General features: G+C 46.1%; 2 protein-coding genes across 2 annotated transcripts in view; one reads left to right on the forward strand and one right to left on the reverse strand.

Moving 5' to 3' along the window:
• C8A (complement C8 alpha chain) overlaps positions 1 to 2,915 on the forward strand; it is an 85,230-nt gene extending 82,315 nt beyond the window's left edge. Inside the window, exon 11 of the mRNA XM_043461145.1 lies at positions 2,404 to 2,915. Coding sequence (XP_043317080.1) covers positions 2,404 to 2,555 — 152 coding nt within the window. The 3' untranslated portion in view covers positions 2,556 to 2,915. The remainder of the gene's footprint in view (positions 1 to 2,403) is intronic.
• Positions 2,916 to 12,931: 10,016 nt separating this feature from the next.
• Positions 12,932 to 22,808, reverse strand: part of C8B (complement C8 beta chain) — a 42,048-nt gene continuing 32,171 nt past the window's right edge. The window contains exons 10-12 of the mRNA XM_043461146.1: positions 19,070 to 19,223; positions 16,641 to 16,709; positions 12,932 to 13,496 (exon numbers count right to left, since the gene is read on the reverse strand). Of these exons, the coding sequence (XP_043317081.1) occupies positions 13,345 to 13,496; positions 16,641 to 16,709; positions 19,070 to 19,223 (375 nt within the window). The 3' untranslated portion in view covers positions 12,932 to 13,344. The remainder of the gene's footprint in view (positions 13,497 to 16,640; positions 16,710 to 19,069; positions 19,224 to 22,808) is intronic.

Consider the following 22,808-nt stretch of genomic DNA (forward strand, 5'->3'; position numbering starts at 1 on the left):
TTATGGAATTATGGAAGTCCTTATGGAAGATGCAGAGAACAAAACCCAAGCAGAACAATTACATGGGCCAAGCCTGGTACAGTTTCCTCACGGGAACTGAAAAAAAAGAAACCTCCTGTTAGGTGTGTAAGTTGGGAGATACACAGAAAATCGTGCAGGGTTGATACTGCCCAGCTCCAAGGCCCAGGGATTTCTTAACTTTTGAAGCAGAGTTTGGACTGTGTTTCAGCCCCCATTTGCCTCATTGGCCAGGCAACTTTCCAGAGGAACCAAAGGTCAGTGAACAGAAAGAATAACAAATTCTGCACCAGGCACTATTGCAACACTTCATGTGCATGAACTCCTTTATCCCTCCAAGAAGGGTATGTTGTCGTTCTTCAGTCCCTAAATTCTGTCTGAATCTTTGCAGCTCCAGGGACTGCAGCACGCCAGGCTTCCCTGTCCATCACTATCTCCTGGAGTTTGCTCAAATTCGTATCCATTGAGTCAGTTTTGCTTTATCACCCCAGTTCACAGATGAGGACACAGAGACAGAAGGAAGACGAAATAACTTGCTGGTCATCTATTTGGGGAGAGTCAGAGCCAGCGTTTGGACCCACGTGATCTGATGTTAGGATCCAAGCTCTTAATTGTTACATTCTATTAATTGACATTCTAAGACAAGGGTCCCCAACCTTCGGGCTGTGCACCTGTAGATGGCATTAGGTTAGAAATAAAAGTGCACAATAAGCGCAATGTGCTGAAATCATCCTGAAACCATCTTGCCTGCCCCCCGGTCTATGAAAAAACTATCTTCTGTGAAACTGGTCCCTGGTGCCCAAAAGGCCGGGCACTACTGTCCTAAGAATCAGGACATGTGGGGAATGAGGGCAGAGAGTCTGAGATGAGTGCACTGACTATCACCTTGGGGAGTGGACAGGGAGGACGTGGTCCAAGCGCTGGTTATAAGGTGACCGGGTCTAACAGAACAGATGTCGGCTCTATCTGGATAATTAGAGTCAGAGCATGTCAAGGGCCCCTAGAGCCGGGACTTGTTTGGATTCCTGTCCACACAGCATAATGCAAAGGGAACAGGGGGTGTGGACTACCCAGAGATGCCTCGCCAATGATCCAGTGTTGGGCTTGGTGGTGACCACGCTGAGTCACATGAACCATGGTGGGCACTGGAGAAGGGGGACATGATAACAATGACCTAGGGGGTGGCAGGGCACAGAGCGCTGAGTCCTCCTCACAGCCCTGTTTTTCCTGCAAGATTACATCCAGTCAGTTGCATTCAGCTCATGGGGGTTCCATTAACCTTATTCTAAGCAGGGTATGGACCTCGGGTGGCCGTGAGGCTATCAGACTGAACTTTCAGCCAGAGAGAGATCAATCTGGCAAGGAAATCTAAGGCTGGGGAATCAGCCACCATGGAGACCCACTGATGGAGGGCCTGAGGGATTTTCCCAGCAAATCTTTGCCTATAGGGACCAAGCTGCAGGGGTGGGAGGAATAGAGAACCCTGCTGTGGCTACCCCACCAGGGAGTATAATTACAGAGCTGGAAGGGACTTGAAGATAATCTAACCCAATGATATTCACATTGGGATCTGACGAAGCCTGGGGTCTCCTAGGGGCTGCCCCAGGGGAGCAGGGCAAACCTAATAGACATCCCAGCTTCAAATAGGACAGCTTCACTTTCATCTGACTTCCATGTCAGGTCCCATCCAAGATATCATTTAAGAAAAAAAAAAACATAGTAATGAAAAAAGTTATGATGGAAAAACCCCACTGGATGAAGCCATCCTTTTCCTTTACAGAGGTGAAAACTTAGGCTAAGAGAGGAGATGGGCTGGTCCAGAGGCATACAGGCAGTGGAAGGCAGCAGCCCCAGGCTGGAGGATTGTGCAAGCTGGGTTTCCAGAGACAGCGCATGTTCAGTGCACGGGTTCTGATGCTCTGTGCAGAGAATCTATCAACCACTGGGGTTCCATTGTCAGAGACCGAGGGGGTTGGTTTTTGAACCCTCATTTAAAAGCCCAGTAATCCCTTCCCTAGGGATGTCTGGCTGGCCTTTGTCTGTGAAGCCCCAGCTGGGACGAGCTCCCTCTCTGCACACACTTCACTGGCTTGGAGTCATTCTTCCAGAGGCACACGCCTCCATGCCTCTCTCTGCTATCCATCTTCCATGGAACCACAGGTTCCAATTTCATGAGATGGGCTCCCAGTGGCCTCTTCTCACTCCACCCAGAGTTTCAAATTAAGTGCGAGGCAGCAAGCACAGAGGTCTTGGTTGGCTATACCCAGGCATTTCCCCAAAGGAGAGCTTATAGACCACTCTAGGGCCGTGGGACGGGCTTCACTCTTCACCATCCGAGCTGCTGCTGGTATGCTAACCTTGTTCCCCGGGAAATCATCCATGCAGGAGCCAAGACGGATGGTCGTTGGAGCTGCTGGAGCTCCTGGTCGGCTTGCAGATCGGGCACCCAGGAAAGGAGGAGAGAGTGTAACAATCCTGCACCCCAGAACGGAGGTGCCTCGTGTCCAGGCCACAGGGTGCAGACCCAGGCGTGCTGAGTGCCTCTGGGCACAAGCTGGAGTGGGGACAGGGGATGAAACTGCTTGCGCTGACCAATGGATACAGACCTCACTCAGCTGACAGAAGATACCCATCAGCATGGACTTTTTCTTTGTCCTGGACCAGACTGTGCCGTCAACAACCAACTGTTCTATCACCCACATAACTCAGTCAAAACTGGGTGTTGAGAGTTAATTAGAGGGTTAGCTGCTCATGGCACTTTGGATCATCCAAAAAGAGAAGAAAAGGAACTATCTCCATCCATGTCTTAGAGGAACTTTTAGGATGGTGGAGGGACAAGGCAGGCAGATACTTTTGAAACCATCAATTACCAATAAAACAAAGTACCATGAGAATGATCTCAGTTCTTTGATAACGTTTGTTCATTTGTAGAACCATTATTAGTTTGCAAGATAAGAAGACATACTGAAACAAAGAGAAAAATTAAAGACTGACCCAAGTTCCTTCAATTTTCCTTCACTGGGACTCAACATATTCTAGTATTCCTTCAATTAATCTCTCGTGTTTGCTTGAGTTCTTACCACAAATATCACCCTTCTCCCACTTATTTTCTCACAGCACGCTAGTCTTTTCCTTCATTGCCTTTTTTCACAATTAGTAACTATAAATTGGATCCCACATTTCCTGTGACTATGACCTCTCTCCCCATGGATGGTAATCTTGAACGCAGGGATCAGCTTTGTCTCATTCAGCACTGTGTACCCAGAGGTCAGGGCTGCACCTTGAATTGGAGGGAATTAACAAGCATCTGTGGGTGAAGTGAGGGACTGAACTAAAGTCAGTTCAAAAATGTGGCCTCTCCTCCACTCCCAGAGTGGAGTGTGAAATCCATGCATCTGCCAGGCACCTCGGGCTTCCCTTCGGATTCAGCTGGTAAAGAATCCACCTGCAATGCAGGAGACCTGGGTTCGATCCCTGGGTTGGGAAGATCCCCCAGAGAAGGGAACGCCTACCCACTCCAGTATTCTGGCCTGGAGAATTCCATGGACCATATAGTCCATGGGGTCGCAGAGTCAGACGTGACTGAGTGACTTTCACTGTGCTGTGGCCTTGCCCACCTGTGGAAGAGCCAGTCATATCAGCCTGCCTCACTGTCCCCACAGTATTCCAGTCAGTCCTCAAAGAGAGAACACGGGTGTTACACTGACTTTTCTGTTGACCCAAAGATTGTGAGCTCCTTCAAGGTAAAACCTGCCCTCTCAGTTGGTACAAAAACCGTGTATTGACTGATATATACATATATATATAATCTCCCTATCCTTCCAGAATCCTCAATCATGCATGCTGTCACTTCAGTCATGTCCAATGTTTTGTGACCCTATGGACTGTAGACTGGCAGGCAGGTTCTGTTACCAGTTGGGGAGCCCTCTCAACCATTCAAATATATACAAAAAAAAAATCAGAAGTTAGGGTCACAGGAAGTTAACTGCTGAATTAATGCCAAAATATAGGGCACAAAAAATAAGTGCCAAAGGAGACCAGGTAAAAGAGAGATTTACCTTTCCTTGTGTATATTAAATATATGGGATGGGGCTTGACCTAGACCTTGAGGGATTTTTGAACTAGGTAGAGAGGGAGAAGAACTTTAAAACAGAAATATAGCATGTGAGAAAGTTTGAACCCGAGAGAGTATATTAGGGGTATGTGTGGGTGCGTATGTATTGGAATGGGTAGTGTGAAATAAGTTATATAAAATACTTGGCACAATGCCAGTCATATGTGAAATTATTAGCATCACTCTTACTGTTACCATTATGAACTAAAGGTTATAGTTTAGAAGTTTATTTCTGTATTCTAGATTGATCTGAAAGGGAAAAAAAAGACCCTCATATTGTTTCTCATCCTGTCATTAACTTACTTCCTACTTTTTAAATTTAATTTATCATAATAAGTAATTTCTATTTATTATTTATTGGGGGCTTCCCAGGTGGCGCTAGTGGTAAAGAACCTGCCTGCCAAAGCAGGAGACATATGAGACATGGCTTTGATCCCTGTGACAAGTAGATCCCCCAGAGAAGGAAATGGCAACCAGTATTCTAGCCTGGGAAATCCCACAGACAGAGGAACCTGGCGGGCTATAGTGCATGGGGTCGCAAGAGAGTCAGACACAACTCTGCGGCTAAACAACGACAACAAATATATATATAAAATATGCATGTATGTATATGTATATATATATATATATATCTGAATCACTTTGCTATACACTTTAAAGTAACACAATGTTGTAAATCAACTATACTTCAATTAAAAATAAATAAATCAATGAAAGCTTCCCAGGCAATTCCAACACAGTCAAGGCTGAGCATTCCTGAGAGTGGAGGAGTCACTACATGTTTGTGAAACGTGTGACAAAAGGTTTACCTGTGTACTTTATCTAGTCTTAATGAAGACCTCTTAGGTGTGTTTTACGAGTCCCATTTTACAGATAACGAAACTGAGTCTCAGTGAGGCTGCACCTGGCAGGTCACAGAGCCGCCAGGCTGGTAAGGGTGTGCATGCAGTCCATCAGGCATGCGCTCCCCCACCTTTGCTCTGGGCTCTCTGCCAGTGGAGGGATGTGGTGTGTGGGGTGCAGGGGCAGGGGAGAAACAGATGCCAGGGAGCTCATTAGGAAGTATAGTCCTTTAGACACAAGACGAGAACATTGGGATTAAACAATTGCCTGCTCACCTGTAAGCCAAAACGACCAGCTGACAATGCCATCTTCCTGTCGTCTGAACCACGGGAGCAAGGCCAGGGTCCGCCCTGCTCCTCTGAGGATGCTGAATCCCCAGCAGCTTCAGAAATGAAAATACAGCGGCGGCAGCAGCCACCCTTTACCAGCTCAGCATCTCTCCCTCTCCAAGAATGTCTGGCTCTCATCACGCAAAAAGCATAAAACCCGTCAAATGTATTCTCCCTCAGGTCTTTTCAGAAGATCTATAATCTACAGTTTTATAGGTAGTGGATGTAAAAACACGGTTTAAAGATGTAATCTTCAGCTTGCCAAGGTGTCTTTTGAAAAGTAAATTAATGACAGAATGAAAAGCAATAAGGAGAGGCTTTTTTCTTTTTTTCTGCTTTGAGATAGAGGAAGATCTAAAGAGTGCAGCACTCAATGAATCTCTTCTGAACTAGATGCCTTTAGGGTGAAGAAAATGGACAGAGAGAAAGGGGAGGCTTCAAAAACCACGGTGCAGAAATGAGAGACAGCAGAGGAAGCCGCCGGGCGCCATTTGAGGAAGGGCAAGTGATACAGCTTGGCAGAAAGAGGCTTATCCTCTGTGAAGAAAATCAGGGCAGCTACCCCCTTGCTTGGGATATGGGCGAGCACTCTGGGGACCCCTGTACCAGGCCCTAGGCTGGATGCTGGGGAACAGAAGTGAATCAGACACAGTCCAGCACTGGAAGAACATCTGGTCTGACGGAGGAGGCCTGTGAACCGGGCCTCAGGCCCCAAATCATCAGGAAGCCCAACCTGGGGAGCGGTAAGACAGCTTGAATAGGACAGAAGACGATGGCCAGCAAAGGCTAAGAAATGTGTGGGAGTTGACTCAGATGGTAAAGAATCTGCTTGCAATGAAGGAGACCCAGGTTTGATCCCTGAGGCAGGAAGATGCCCTGGAGATGGGAATGGCTACCCACTCCAGTATTCTTGCCTGGAGAATTCCATGGACAGAGAAGCTTGGTGAGCTACAGTCCATGGGGTCGCAGAGAGTTGGACACGATTGAGCGACTAACACTAGAAAAGCAAAGAAAGATGAAGAAGGGGTTGGACATCGCAGAAGAAATAGTGTGTGCAGAGCTGAGAGGTGGCCAACTTCACAGGGGGGTGGAAAATAGTTACTGCTCAGCTCCTGGGGGTGGTCACTGGTCCTCCTCAGGCTGGGGAGCGCAGAGTTTGACATTTTGGTTTGGTCACGGGGCCTTTCCTGAGGGCAGCAGCGTGTGGTCCTGGGGAGATTTCCACAGAGGGCCACTTTCCAGTCACGACCCTGCCCTCCTTGAGAGGTCCTGGAGCTTCAACACTCCACAGACATCATATTAAAGCGTAAGAATCTAAAGCTGGATTCACAAGGTTTTCTCTGGTCTGACCACAGACCACTCCATCTTCTCTCCCTTTGCAGACTTTGTGAGCCAATAGACCAAAGATCTGTCATCCCTAAGAGGACAGCAGAGCCCTGAATGCTGAGCCCGCACCACTCTCTGATGTCATTTCTTTCCACTCACTCCACAGTCCTGCTGTTCCAGTCATGGGAGCCTTTTTGCTGTTCTTCATATGTGTCCAGCTCTCTCAGACCTCAGGACCTTTGCACCTGCTTTCTCCTGCACCTGAAATGCTCATTCCCTGAAGGAGTGCATCCAAGACTCACTCTCTTGTTTCACTCACCTCTCTGCTCAAACAATTCCCCTCCAAACACCTTCCCCTCTTTTTTCTTGTATGGTACTCATCACTACCTGAGATTATAGATATTTTTCTTCGTGTTCCTCCTCCCATTAATATGAAAGCTTTTTCATGGCTGGATCCCCAGTATCTAGAATAGTATTTCTCGTTAGGAGACGACTCCTTAGGAGGGGACTAAATAAATATTTGTTGTCTGAATGAACTACTGAAATGGCCAAAAAGTTTGTTCAGGTTTCTCCGTAAGAGCTGATGGAAAATGCTGAACAAACTTTTTGGCCAACCTAATATTTCCAATTTAATCCCCTATATAGGCTTTGTGTCCCCTCCAGGTTTTTGTACATACTGCCTGAGAAGCACTGCTGCTTACTGGCCCCCACCTTCTCCCAGCTTTTAACCAGCACTCTGCAGGGTAAGAATTAGCTGTCTGTTTACCCAGAAAGCCAACCCTGACCTCTTCTGCTCCCCTACACTTCATCAGACCCTACTCCCTCACATAGCTCTGGATTTCAGAACTTTCCATACCCTATCACTGTAGTCGAGTTACCCAGTGATACCTTGCAGGGCAGATGGGGACTGAGATTTACTTTTGAAGCCCCAGTACCTAGCGTAGTTCTTGAACACCTAGGAGCTTCCCAGTAAAAACTGGGATGCTGTTCTTCCTCTGGTCCCTCTGTGCTAGAGGCAGAGGCTCTGTAACAGCCTCTGCACATAGCACGTAGGAACTGGTGAGAGACAGCCCCGTGGAAGACGTTTTCATAGGACTCTCAGGTCCTACGACCTTCCTGGCACATCAGAGGGGAGCCCACACCATACATTTAAGAGAGATCCCCACCTTTTCCACCTTCAAACCATCAAACTGAATTAAAAATTGTGCATTTGTAGCTTAGGGACTCCCCCCTCCTCTGGGAGAGATAAAGGAAAATATGTTTCCCTCCTATATTAACAGCTTAAAATGTGAGATAAATCCTCCCATCCTGTTTTTCACAAATGGACTTTGCTGTCCAATGGCATGATACATGTCTGACGGATCTATTTATCCATTCTATTTCTTTAGAGATAGCAGCTAAGAAGTTTTATCTATTATTTGTCTCTCTCCCCCCACCATTCCCATTTTCCTAACCAAGCATGTGGAGCAGGCAGTTGATGGATGGATGGTGTTTGGGATAAAAGGGACCAGAATCAGATAGTTTTCAGGATCTGAGCAAACTGGCTTATTAACAAGGAGGCCCCTTTGGCGGGAGGTGGTGGAGGAAGGAAGAATGGGTACCAGACAATGGCCAGTGATGGATGAAGGAGCTCCTGGGGTTACAGGTGTAGACACGAGATAACTGCGGGCCGCAGCCTCCAATAATGGGAGTGTCCAGGCTCCAATGCAGCCTCCTGCACAGAGGTGAATGTCAGACCAGCCACTTGCTTTCCTTTGACAGTCCTCCAAGAATTCCCTGCTGTAAAGGCAAGTCCCATTTCCTCTCCTCTTCCTTTCTGTAAAATGCAATCTCCATGCTCAACCAGGGAGAGCCGCTAGGCAGAGTGCAAATGGGCAGATGTCAGGCAGGGTTGGTTTCACAACCCAGCAGGGGAAGGCAGTTGAGCATCGCTGTGGCCCCAGAGTCTTCTATTAATAAGTGACTCTGCTTCTCTAGTGGGGGAATACCAGACGAGGGGCCTCTCTATCTCTTCTTTGAAAGCGGGCAGGCGGGTAGGCACCCACCCTACAATGAAACTGGACCCGCTCCTGTTGCAGCAGCAAGCTGGGGAGCCCTGCGGCAGCCACCCGTGGACTGAGGCAGTTCCACCACTTTCAAGCTGTGTGGTCTTGGGCAAATCACTCAGACTCTCCGAGGCTCTGTCTCATCACCTGTCAAAGGCAGATAATAAATCCTTCCTCTTGCAGGCATTGAGAGGATTAAGCTGGATTAGGTATGTGAAAGTTCTTTGTAACTGGTAATGCCCTCTGCAAATATTAGTTATTATGCTGTTACATTTTCCCTTAATAACCCAGAGCTTGGGATATAAAAGCCTTCCATGTCCTTTATTAAGATATTTCCTAGGAGCTAAGCTATTTTATGTCTTTCTTGTTCTTGTGTGTTACAGTGGGTTTAGTACCGAAATATACTAAACCAGTTTAAAGCAGTCTGAAATGACTTTTTAAAAAAAAACCAAACACACAAACCATAGTTCTTGCTGATATTTTTGAAAATCCCCAGAAGCAGTGATGTCAAGGATACTGTGGAGCGCTGACGGTCCCAGGTACTCTCCTGAGTATGGTTAATTCACATCCTCCTGAACCCCAGGAGGACATTGCTGTGACTATCTCCATTGTCTAGACGAGCAAACGAGGCACAGAGGGGCCCGGAACTTGTGTAAGGCCACAGAGCTAGGAAATCACAGAGCCAGGCAAGGATACAAAAGCCACGGCGTGGCACCAGGGCGCTCACATCTCAGCACAGCCTCACTCCGTCTCTGTTCGCCTGTTTCCAGCTCTGCCCCTTGGTTGCGGTGCTCCCCCCACCCCCTGCCAAGGACTCAGAGCACACTCATCCTTGAGTTTCTGAATCCCTCATCCCTCCGTATTGGAATTAACATTCCAGAAAGACAACTCAAAGAGGAAGACACCAAAGAGAAACATCTGATTTCATGACAGCACCCAGTAAACAGGTACTCATAGGTGTAAAGTGTACCATTCCGGCGTGCTGCCGTTAGGGTTTCGGTGGTCATACCAGGTTTAATACTAACCCACAAAGGAGAAAACGAGGTGAAGACAGGATGTTGGAAGATTTTTTCCCTAAGTTTTTCTTTATTCATCTCCTACCTCTGCTGTACCCTGGACAGGCTTTTTGACCCTCGTGAGTTTTGGTTTCTTCCTCAACATATCCACGTGCTTCTCAGATTTACCTCACCACTGATGACAGTTTTCAGCTCTCTTCTTCTGTCAAGTTTCCCTGGAGGTTTCTGGTGGTCCCCAGTATGTGTCCTGAAGTCCCCGAACAAGGATTGCACTTTCAGCCCTCCTGACATCAACAATGTTTTGGCCTCTTTTGTTTTCCTCTCCCTCTGTAGTGCTGTCCACCCAGCTGACTGAATGCTGTCAGCGCTGTATCGTTGCCACTATCTCGAGGTTGCTGTACCCCAAATTTTATGATGCCCCCATCATGTACCACTAAAGAGTCTATCTGGCCTGGGATGGTTCTGCCCTTGGCCCCACTCACCTTCCTTTTCATTAATTCATGCCTCAATGACTTATTGTTGCCTGTTGTGCCAGGCCCTGTACTGGGTACTTGGGACACGTGAGTGCAGTAGATAGACACTATCTCTGCTCCAGGGACATGATATTTCAGAAAGAATAGGAGACAGCAAACAAACTATAATACAGTCTCTGCAGAGCCTGGAAACACTGGCAAACAGACATCTGTCATTAAGGACATCGTCAACCTGTAACACAAAATATGTCCAACAAGATGCTAATTACAAAGGTCCCCAGGGAAACCTGGCCAAGTGTCCTGAGGGCTTTCCGCTCCAGCCCCGCTCTTTCCAGTGGGATTTTTGTATAAGTGCTCGGGAGCAGACCAGAGCTCTCTCCTTTAAAACAAAGATGCCATTTTCCCCTGGATTCTCTGCCAGCAGAGGCTCTTCTCCCGGCCTCAGCATCTATGTTGATTTTCATAGTCAGCCCATCCATGGCAAGGATCATGTTTCCCTTTGAAGCTTCCCCTACATGTCACCTGCTGACTGCATTAATATCTACCCCACCAAATTCAAATAAGATTAAATGAGATGATGCAGGTTAAAAGATTTCATAAACAGAGACGTGCTCTGTAATTGGCAGCTATTATTATTACTATTGTGAAAATAATTATAACACTTATTATTCCCACAGAAGTTATATTATTACCCCAAGGTCACAGAGGAAGTGTAGACACAGAACTCCCTGTCTTAACATCAAGCACATGGCCAAGCCCCCAGCATTTCAGAGATTCACACTCTGAGATGCAAAACCCTCCCACCCCCAGGTATCCTGGGCTGTGATCAAGCATCCAGGACCACTGCCAGGCTACACACTGCCTGGCCTCGGGCCCCACAGATGCTGCAGCTCCTTCACGGGGATGCCGGTGTGAGCTACAGTTGCCAAGATTTTCCAAAAGCACAGTCTGCATTTATTTTGTTTAATTCTTACATTCTGTTTCACCCTCCTCCTAAATGCATTTGTTTGCAAAAAGAGCCACGAGGGGAAGTTCAGCCCACAAATAAGAATATAATTATTACACAGTTTAGCTGTGCCTGGGCGTCACCCGGGTATTCACCGGTGCTCGACAATTCAATTGTCTCTCCTTCAAGACTGTATTTAATAGGATAAACAATTTCTGCTAAATGCAATAAATGTGAACCTGCGCTGTCATCTCCATAATCAACTCAAATTTCCCATTAGAAGCGGTGGCTGTGATTGAGATTCAGAATTTAATTTGGCAGTGCTGCCTTCCACGTGCCTGTATCAGCTTCATGGGAGCCTGCCATCAACCCAAGACAGAACCTCTCTTCCCCGTCTCTGGGGAATCTTAAAAGAAGATAGATTATAACACAAGAAAATTATACAGCCTTGGTGTAATGAAAGAGATAAAACATTATTGGATTAGCCTGTTGAAATAACAGCAGACGGCAAAGCAATAATATTAAGCCAAACAAGGGCCTGGACCCGTGAGTTCAATTGCAGGGGCCATGAGGATGCAGAAGGCAGACAGGATGGACATGCTTGCTGCAGCAAGCCCTAAGCACTGAAGGATCAGTTCCTTCTACATTGTTCTATACTGACTCAATTCCAGAGAGCCAGGCAGCACGATGGGTGGGTCAAGTTGCGAACCTGTGCTATGGTGTCATGGATGTGTTATGGTCTTGGGTTCAAGTACCTAGCCTAGCAGCAAACTTACAGCAGATCATGTGGCTGAAGACAAATCGATTGAAAATACACAGGATGAACCAATTCACCTTCAATCAACTGTTTTTCCTTCCCCCACCCATTTGATTTCAACAAATTCACACGATGTTATGCAATCCAACAGGAAGTTCCTGAGAGCAAAGAAAATATTAACGGATGTTCTAATGAGACAGAATGAAAGAGAACAACGAAGCTTAAATGATCACTTGACTCTGTCTAAAAAATAAAAATATTTTGGTGCTTAGTAACCTAAAGATCAACTGTACGCTTATTCTCATCTGTAAGGACTTCCCTCCCCAAATGAGATTTTCACAAAAGCATGAGTGAGCAGAGGACAGCATACAGAGGCACAGAAGGTTTACATTGCCCATCACTCCACCAGCTTGAACATCTCCTGATGTGTTTCCTCTTCCAACCACCACAGCCTCTCTTTTTTTCTTTCTTTTTAAACTCTGATTCAGTGATGAATTTCCCCTGTTCTTGTCTCTTTTTCAGCATCTTCTTTGGGTACTCACTCATGTCACAACAACTTAGCTCTGCCCCAGAACAAACTTCCCGTGCTCGGCATCAAAAGGAGCTGAGGAACCTGGATCCACGCTCTTTGGGATGCAGCGGGTGGGGATTTGTCAATCACTCACACCCACACACACACACACACACACAAACACACACACACACACACACACACACACAGCACCTTCTTCTACATTGTATTTCATAAAAATTCTTTGTTAATCCAATATCCAATATGGAAAGGAGGGGAACATCACTGTTAAGAGTTTAAAGCTCCGGAGCCTGAGGGCCCAGGTTTGCAGTCCAGCTCCCCCACTTCCTAACTGCATAAGCCGGGACAGGTAAGTAACTGAACTCTTCTAAGCTGGTATTTCTGCTGTTTAATAGGGCTAATAGAATATCCACCTTATAAGGTGATCTTGAGGATGGAATGAATGAATGAATGCATTGAGCACCATGGCTGACACATACTAATCATTCAATAAACCTAAACTGCCAACTGACGTGATGAATGAGACAGTATGTCCTCAGGATAGGAACAGTTTAATATCTATTCAAGGATCCATATTGGGAACCTACTCTTTGCAGGTCACTGGTGGATAGTGGGACTTTCACATGGACAACTTCCAACACAATCCCCAGCTGGTAGTAAGTGTGAGTAAAATAAAACTGCTGAGATGAGCAAAGTGAAGATTACCAGGATGGTTAAGCCCTTCAGGAGACCCTAATTACTGTTTAACTTACTATTTGTTCAAACCAATGTGCACTTGACAAATAATATATTTATTTTAAACATTCTGAATGGCACAGCCCTCCACCCTTGGGCCAGCTCCAGATGGGAGCAGGTGTGGGGCTGAGCTGGCTTGATTTCTAAGGGCTCAGCACTTATGCTGTGTGCAGACCACAGGAGCATCACCTGCTAAATTCTTTCCCTTCCTTAACAGTTAAGTGTTTCTGAAGCAGGGCCCAAGCAGGGGTTGCCCCCATTTCCAGGAGGCGGATTGGTGCACTGCCTTTGTCTTGTTTTATGTCCTCCAGAACATGGAGACCAGTTTGACCAGCAATTCCACTTCCCATCAATGGGGACATCTATAAGAAAGAAGGTCAATGAATGTTAATTAGCCTTTATTATACCCTAATGCCCATGGCAACCCACTCCAGTGTTTTTGCCTGGAGAATCCCAGGGATGGGGGAGCCTGGTGGGTTGCCGTCTATGGGGTTGCACAGAGTCGGACACGACTGAAGTCAGACACGACTGAAGCGACTTAGCAGCAGCAGTAGCAGCAGCAGCGCCCTACAGGAGGGGTGAGGTGTATAAACCCTAGGGCACTGGGAATCTGAATCTCTGATCTCCCCACTCCAGTCCACTGTCCTTTCAGGCCACTGACTCACTATGCTCCCTTTAACCACAGGGCCTTTGCACATGCTGTTCTCCTGGTCCCAAATACCCTTCTCTCCTCTGTTCCTCTGGTCAATCCTATTCATCCTTCAGATCTCAGTTTAAGTGTTATTTCTGCAGGGAAACCTTTCCTGATTCCTAATTCCCCATCAATATTTCATATGTTAAGCTCTCCAAGCATTTTGTAGCACTTACAGTTGAAACAAACAATTCAAATGATGTTGGTCTTTCTTTCTAAAGTGCAATCTACATGGTGAGAGGAATTACATCTGATTTTCCCACCACTGAATGAACTCCAGCACCTAAACTGACACATAGGAATCCCTGAGTCCATATCAGTGGAATAAATGGTTTCTAGCTTAGACAATTCCAACGTATACAATGCTAGGTAGTTAACTTCTTCTCAACGTATCAAATGGGAGCTCTGTTATCCACAGTGGTCATTGTGTGCTTTAAATGAAGTGATAACACTGCTCACCCCTCCCTGACACTTGCCTTTCCCTTTAGGATTTCTGGTTGTTGATGAGCCTGGAAAATAGTCAGTTACATTCACCATGATGGATATGCACATGGCTGAGCCTCTAACTTGCAGTGTCGTTCTGGGTATATTATTTAACACCTCTGGGCCTCACCATTGGTAACATGAGATACCAGGAGAAGGAGGTTTCTAAGGTGTCCTCCAACCAGTGGAAACCCTGTGATCTTTGTCATTACACTCTTACTAGACAGATCACTGTCAGTGGTCTGGTTGAGATATAGCAGGAGAGGGGCTGAAGAAACCCCTGAACCCTTTACTGGGGAGCAGGGCAGAGCAGGCACCACAAGCAAAGGCAACAGAGACAGACTCGACCTGATACTGGGTCCCTATATCTACTACGTGACCAGGGGCAAGTTAGTTAGGCACCTACTGAACCTCAGATTTTTCATCTGTAAAACGGGGGTATCGGCAGTATCTACTTCATGAGGTTATTGAGAGGATGAAAGGATTTCATATACATGAGATAAAGATTAACTATATATTTTGCTCTAAAACAAATATTTATTTTGCTCTTTCGATGGGTTAGGCATCCTTCCCAGTGCTTTTTATGTCTCAAGAGAGACTCAAGACAACTCTTTGAGGTAGTTAACACATTATTGACCTGGGATTTTTGCAGAAACTAACACATGTGGCATTAATATTGCATATGTGTACATGCATGCATGCTCAGTCGTTCAGTCATGTCCGACCCGATGGACTGTAGCCGACCAGGCTCCTCTGTCCAAGGGATTATCTAGGCAAGAATACTGGAGTAGGTTGCCATTTCCTCCTTCAGGGGAGCTTCCTGACCCAGGGATCAAACCCATGTCTCTTATGTCTCCTGCACTGCAGGCAGATTCTTTACCACTGAGCCATCAGGGAAGCATTAATATTGTGTTGACCAAATTATGGTCGAATTATGGTTCAGATTGTTCCATAAGACCTTATAGAAAAATGTGAAAGAACTTTGTGGTCAACCCAATACATCTCTGGTCAATGATGTGCTAATATCATCATCTCCATTTTAAAAATGAGGAAATTAAGGCACAAAGAGTTCAAGTAATTTGCTATTAAATGATGAGATGGAATTTGAATCCATACTGAGTCAAAGCCCTCACCAAGTTATCTGCTACCAAATGGTGTGTGTGTGTGTGTGTGTGCTCAGTTGCTCTGTCATATCTGACTCTTAGTGACCCTGTGGACTAGGCAAGAATACTGGAGTGCATTGCCATTTCCTCTTCCAGGAGATCTTCCTAGTTGAGTATTTAATACATGTTTGGTGTTTTTATTGGATATGCCATTTCCTTTTTTAATGGTATCACCAAAAATTCACAGAAAGGAAAAGAAAGGGGCGGGGGTGGGAGATAGGCAGTGTTAAGAATTCTTAGATAATAAACTGGTTAAAGAATCTAACTCGAGGAGATCATTATGGTAATCTAGTCTTTCAGTTGTTAATTCAACAGCAGTAACTGTGTGGGAACCTGAGGACTCAGAGATATAAATGAGACATGATCCCTACTCACAGACAGGGGAGGGAGACACACACAACCCAAAATAGAATGTGCTAAGAGCTATAATAAACACATGTTTGAAGTCCTATGGGATCCCACAGTAGAAATTAACTAATTCTACTTGGGTTCAGATACTTTTTACAGAAGAAAGGGCATCTGTGTTGGATTTTGAGGGCTGAATAGGAGTTCACTAAATAAGAAAAAAAAAAAAGATAAACATTCAAGAATGAGTTAAAGAGATGACTTGCAGCTGCCACGCATTAGCAGTCCTGTAACATGGAGTACTCTCAGTTGTGAAAATATAAAATCAGGAGTCAAGATGGATCTCAAGGGCTTCCCTGGGGGTCAGTGATTAAGAATCCACCTGCCAGTGCAGGGAACATGGGTTCAAGCCTTGGTTGGTCCAATAAGATCCCACATGCAGCCCAGGCGCCACAACTGCTCAGCCTGAATTCTAGAGCCCAAGTGCCCAACTACGTAGCCTGGATGTTGCAACTACTGAAGCCCACTATTTGCTAGAGCCCATGCTCCACAATAAAAGAAGCCATCACAACGAGAAGCCCGCACACTGCCATGAGGAACAAGCCCAGCTCCTTGCAATTAGAGAAAGCTTGCACTCACATCAGTGAAGACCTAGCACAGCCAAAACAACAAACAAATAAAGTTTTAAAAATACAAAGATGGATTTCGAGTTTCAAAGTGTCCAGTTCCCTAGCCCATGCCCTGACTTTGCTCTTACTCTTTGGAATTATTCTCTGGACTTCCCTAGACTTCCCTTTCCCAACCCATTCTCACAGATTCCTTACTTTTCCGATGCGTGACCTCACAGGCCGAGCCTTGGAATCCAGCAGGACAGATGCACTCACAGTGTGTTCCTGAGAAGACAATGCAGAGAAAACGTGAAATCACCATGTGAAACAAAGAGCTCCTAACCCCTCCTCCACTTCACAGCTTTTCCATGAGGTTAACATAGGACAAACGTTTAACTGAATGGTTTGAAATAAGAAGGTTCAGTGCCAAGTACCCACTCCTTTCTTGAAGGTCCTTTGTTCATGAAAGGGTTTTTATTCCACCACAGAAAATGATGTAGAGCTACTGAGAAAAATTACCCATTAGCTGACCTTTGACCTAGACTTATGGATTTTGGGGGTCAGAAGATACATTACTGAGGTGATTGGGGCCAGTGGTCATTGGTGCTCAATTTCACATCAAGTAATTGCCTAGTCTTTGCTTGAACACCTCTAGTGATGGGGAACTCACTACTCTTGGACGTCTCATGCTACCTTGGGCTTCCCTTGTGGCTCAGCTGGTAAAGAATCTGCCTGCAATGCGGGAGACCTGGGTTCAACCCCTGGGTTGGGAAGATCCCCTGGAGAAGGGAAAGGCTACCCACTCCAGTATTCTGGCCTAGAGAATTCCATGGACTGTATAGTCCATGGGTTCACAAAGAGTTGGACATGACTGAGCGACTTTCACTTTCTTTCACTTTTCACTTTCATGCTACTTTTGGCTGGTTCTGACACTTTAGAAATTAGTCTTTATGTTAATCTGTCACATGTCACCCTGGAGCTTCTCTCACATCAACCACATGAACTCTCTTTACAGGACTGTCCTTTACAGGCCAGGCCCTTCCAGCCTCTGGCTTCCTTTTCTCCCTTACCTCCAAAGTAGAGCCTCCATGGAATCCCAGTCTCTAGGTCCACATTACACACAAGGCAAGGGGGATTTCAGCAACCCTAGATCAAAATCTGGAGCAGGTGAATGGATCCTATGTCCTGCTGAGCTGATCCTCACTTACAGGTCCTGTTCCTGAAGGAGAACTCCCCATCCTCGGGCTGTCACGTATGCTTACTTTGCTCGTCTCCATCCCCTCTGAGAAGCCAGATACACATTATCTGTCTCAGCTGAGCAGGTGGGCTCTTTCTCCCCGAGGACAGATCTCCTCTCGTGTCCCCTCTGTTGAGCTCACTCTATCCACATGAGTTCTGCCGGCTAGCTCCCCGGGCTGGAATCTGCTGTACCCAGGTGCTCTTGGCACCCTGTTTCAGCATTATGCTGGACCGGACCCCTCCTCAGCCCATCAAAACAAGAGCAGAAGACCCCAGGTCCCAGCTCTGCCCACGTTTGCTCTGCCCACTGCAGTGACCCTGGACGTGACCCTCAAGTTAGCAATGAAGTTCTCGTGGCCCATCCACGCTGCCACCTCCCCATCCTCCAATTGTCTCACCATGTGTTGGCCAGGATATGCAGGAGGGGTTTCCCCTGCTCGGCCCAGGGAGGGCCTTTTGTCTGACCAGGACAGAGTCCCAGAGTCCCTCCCCACTCCCTGTTACAGGCCATAGCATCTCAGCCCATCCCTGCCTTCAGTTTAATGCTTTCCCTTGTGGCTAGAACCTAGGTATCCTGACAGCCCAAGCAGCTTTTTCTAGCTGCCTGCATTCTGACTTCCCTGGTCCTAACACTGGTACATTTCAACACAACCTATGGGTCAAGTCTAGCTCTCCTGCTAGTCTAAAAGCTCAGCAAAATCATGGATTCTGTCTGCCAGTGAATTCAGCTGTGGAACTGCTGCCCAACTCTCACTGTACACTGAATTATCTGGTAGGATTTTTAAAAGGCCAATCCCAGTGATTTGCTTTAACTGTTTTGGGCTGAGGCCCAGGGCTTTGTGTTTGCGAAAAGCTCCCTGGGTGATTCTCACGTGCACCTTGACAGGAGCATCGTGCACCTTGCCATCAGTCCCACCTGAGTACAGGCGCCTCCTTAGTCCAACCCCACCTCACTGTGCTCCAAGAAGGTGGGGACTTTAGCAATGGTGGGTCACATCCCAGCCACAAATTAGAACTACCAGAAGAGGAGAGGGTTTAACCATCCTGATGAGGGTCTCTTCCCTAGAGTTTCATGTGAAGATCACATTTGGGGTCCTAGCATCAGTAGTTCTAAAGATCCCCAGTGGTTCTAATGCCCAACCAGGGTGGAAAGGCTCAGCTTTTAAAAGGCTCCAAATGGCCAGGGGCTCATATTTTTTTTCCTCTGAGACAAAGAAGGGAGCTTTATGACAGTCCCTGGGGCTTGAGGCAGAGGACTGGGAAATAACCTAGAAATTCCCCTGGAGATCCACATCAAACCTTGACCTAGAAACACACCTCTGGAGGGCGTGTGGATCTGATGTGATCTGGCCCCAGAACCAGCCCATCCAGATGGTAGCTTCCACAAACGACACTGGAAACGGTACCTTTCAGGACAGGGACTCCGTTCCCCTGGCAGGGGGCACACTGGCAGGAGCTGACTTCCTTCTGGAACTCCTCCAGGGCCTTCTTCATGTTCTGCTTCACTGTGCTGGAATAGGCGAAGTCCGAGGCTGTCACCAGTTCGTACAGAGGCATTACCTGGGAAAGGAGCAAAGGCGTTGATTTCAACAGAATCCATTGGTCATATAGTGACAAAAGCCCAAAGTAAGGCTCCATAGGAATGGGCAGGTTTGGTGCATGCAGATCACAGTGGATTCATATGGAACTGGATGGACGGTACAGCACGTAGATGGACACCCCATCCTTTCTCTTTCCCATCCCACCCAATAGCCACAAACAAGCCCGTTCAAGTTCAGGTCAACAAACACTTGCTGAGTACCTTCCAAGTGCCAGGCATGAAGCATAGTAAGGAATAAGATAAAATCCCCACTACACTCCCCCAGAACTCAGAATCTAGAGATACAGACAGTCGTACTAATGGATACTTACAGAACAGCGGTTACAGGCAGAAGTGGTAACTCGTAATGGGTAGAGAGGAAAATGAAGTTACTCACTCATGTCCGGCTCTTTGCAACCCCATGGACTGTAGCCTGCCAGGCTCCTCAGTCCATGGGGTTTTCCAGGCAAGGATACTGGAGTGGGTTGCCATTTCCTTCTCCAATTGCAGGACAGCAACCAGGGTAGAGAGGAGCAGCTGGTTAGTCTCTCTTTGGTGGGAGAGGGGAGGCAATTTGCAAGCCGCTCTTTGGAAGTATTATAGGAGCCCTGTTTCAGCAATACCCCCCACCACAAACCTGTGAAAATCCTTCATGTCATGCAAAAGTCACCATTAGGGAAACTTCCCCCGAGCTCTGAAGCTTCCAGAACACCTTCCTACTATGAAACGCTCAGCATACTGTCTACACTACTCATCCAATGCAAATTCTACCTCCTTTCTCCCTCGTGGTCAATGTTTGGGGCTGAAGTCCCTTTTCCTTCGTCTCTAATTAGATTGTAAGCTCCTGAAGATCAGACCTATATACTGCTCAGCTGTGTCTCCAAGGTCCAGCCTCAAGCTTAGTGAGAGCAGCTAATAAGAATGGGTAGAAGGATGAAAAGGGAAGGGGAGGCCTCGTTAGGGTAACAGCAGCTGGCATGGAGGCCAGGGTGTGGCAAGCAGAGAGAAAGATGCTCTCAGTGGGCATGGCAGTGTCTGAGAGCAGGAGACCACAGATGGATGTGGGGGTGTTTGCGGCCTTGGCAAAGACAGAGGCAAAGTCCAAAGAGGTAGCTAAACATGTTCAGAGCCTCTTGGCTCAGAGTTTCAGCTCCAGGGTCAGGTTCCTCGCCAGATTTTGCTTGTGATCCTGCCCTAATCTGGTCCTGGAGAGTTTAGGGACTGTCTAAACACAGGCAATCATGCCTAATAGAAGCCTCCAGTGGGAAGAAAATTGCTTCCATTTCTTAATGCATCTGATGCTGACCTTCACTCCAGTGGGCAAAGCAAGGCCCCTTGGTGGTCCCATTGTCTCACCGTTTTGTGGTCAATGAATTGATCCAGAGGCTGTTTGCAGAATGGTCTAGCTTCTGGCCACACATGGTGGGTAGGCGGGGGTACATAGGGGGTTGCCGTACACCCACAATGAGCTCCTCCAACAGCCTGCTCTCCCTGCCAGAGCACCTCAAAAGGCTGCTTTTAACCTGCTTTTGACCTACCAGGCATTTTCCTACTAGTCCTGAGATCTGCTTCAGGAGATAAAGTCAGTGGCGCTTCCACATATACTGTGTGCCAGGGGCTGTGCTATGATCCTCCTTCACCTTGGCTCGGGAGCAATTACCAGCGCATTTCACGTGAGGTTAAGTTGAAGAACGCATTGAATAATGCTGCCAGGATTCTAATCCCAAATCTGTGCTTCTCCTACTAGTTCATGAAAATTGGTGATAAAAATGGTGATTATTCTCCTTTCCAACCTCTCTTCCAGGGTTCTCCAGGACAGTTTACCTTGGAACTTGGCAGCAATTCCTCAAGATTCCCTCCACAGTTTCCTTTTTAACTTCATGTGGCTCACTTGTCTTTTTTTTGGTTTGCTGGTTCCTTTTTCCTGTCTTTTTCTCTTTTGTCCTCTCCTTCTTTCCTCCCTTCCTCCCTCTTTCTTCTACATTTCTCCCCCAGACACCCAATCCTAACTGCTCACATTGATCGCTGGGTCCTCAGCACACCTGCACTTGTGAAAACTGTTGATTATGTTGGTGGTTGTTCAGTCGCTAAGTTGTGTCCGACTCTTTGCAACCCCCTGAAGTGCAGCATGACAGGCAGGCGCGGTCTATAAAACTCCATGCAGTTCCCCATAATGGACCCTGGTGATTGGCATTCTTGATTATTGTCATAGCTAGCATTCATTAGCTGCCGAACTAAAAATATACCTTATCCATCCTAACCTTCACAACAATCTTAGGAGTCAGGAAGACTTCTGTATCCCCAGTTTACATAGACTTCTGTATCCCCATTTTATAGATGGCAAAGTGGAGGCACAGAAAACTTAAATTTACCAGAGTAACACTCAGTAAGCAGAAGAAGATATGAATTGCTACCATTGTGGTTTGTGCCCTTTCAGAATATATTTTTGGAAGGGTAGATGGACAGATACTTATACCAAATTGATGGCATAAGAAAAGCACATGTTTACATTCCACTTTTTTCACTTAATATCATATTATGAACATGTTCCTATGCTATTCAACAATCCTTGATAAAATGATTTTCATGACTACAAGGTATCCTATTGTACTGGTGAACTACGATGTATTCAACTACACCCTGTTATTGAATCTTCAGGTTGTTTCCACTTTTCTTTTTCCCTTTTGCTATTACAAATATGGTTGTCCTCCCTTATTAGTCAGGATACATTCCAAGACCTTTGATGATTGCCCAAAACCATGAAGAGTACCAAACTCAACACATACTGTTGTTTCCTATACCCATATACTATGATTAATTTAATTTATGAATTAAGCATGATAAGAGATTAGCAATGGGAACTAATAATAAAATAGAACAATTATAACAATACACCGTAATAAAAGTTATGTGAATATGCTCTGTCTTTCAAAATATCTGATTATACTGTACTTACCCTTCTTCTAATTGTGATGACTTGAGATCATAAAGCCCTAACATGATCAGATGAAATGAGTACATGACGGAGGAGGCATTATGACATAGCATCAGGCTACTGTTGATGTGTCATCAGAAAGTTCATCTGCTTCGGGTGGTCCTGGATTACAGAACCATGATCATGTCAGGGGCTGGATGTCAGGAGCAGATGGTGTTGATGGCTGGGGATCCCAGGTGGGGATGCAGTGGGACAGTGCAAGATTTCATCATACTAGCCAGAATGGCTTGCAATTAAAAACTTTAAAATTGTTTCTTTCTGGAGTTTTCCATTTAATATTTTCAGATCACAGTTGATGATGAGTAACTGAACCTCAGAAAGCAAAACTTCAGATAAAGTGAGATTATAGCAGCATAAAATGAGGTGGGTCTTTATAGATACATCTTTATTAACTTTTAAAATGATTTCTATAGTCGATTTTTGCATTTAGGGTTATTGGATCAAACACTGTAAACATTTTTAATGTCTTGGATATATACAGTTAAATTCTTTTCCTAAAGGGTTGTACCATTTTATAGTCCTATTTCATAATATGAAAGTTTCCATCTCATTGCTCCCAATAAGGTTGAGT

Source organism: Cervus canadensis, chromosome 2, assembly GCF_019320065.1.
Source record: "Cervus canadensis isolate Bull #8, Minnesota chromosome 2, ASM1932006v1, whole genome shotgun sequence".
Classification (NCBI taxonomy): Eukaryota; Metazoa; Chordata; class Mammalia; order Artiodactyla; family Cervidae; genus Cervus; species Cervus canadensis.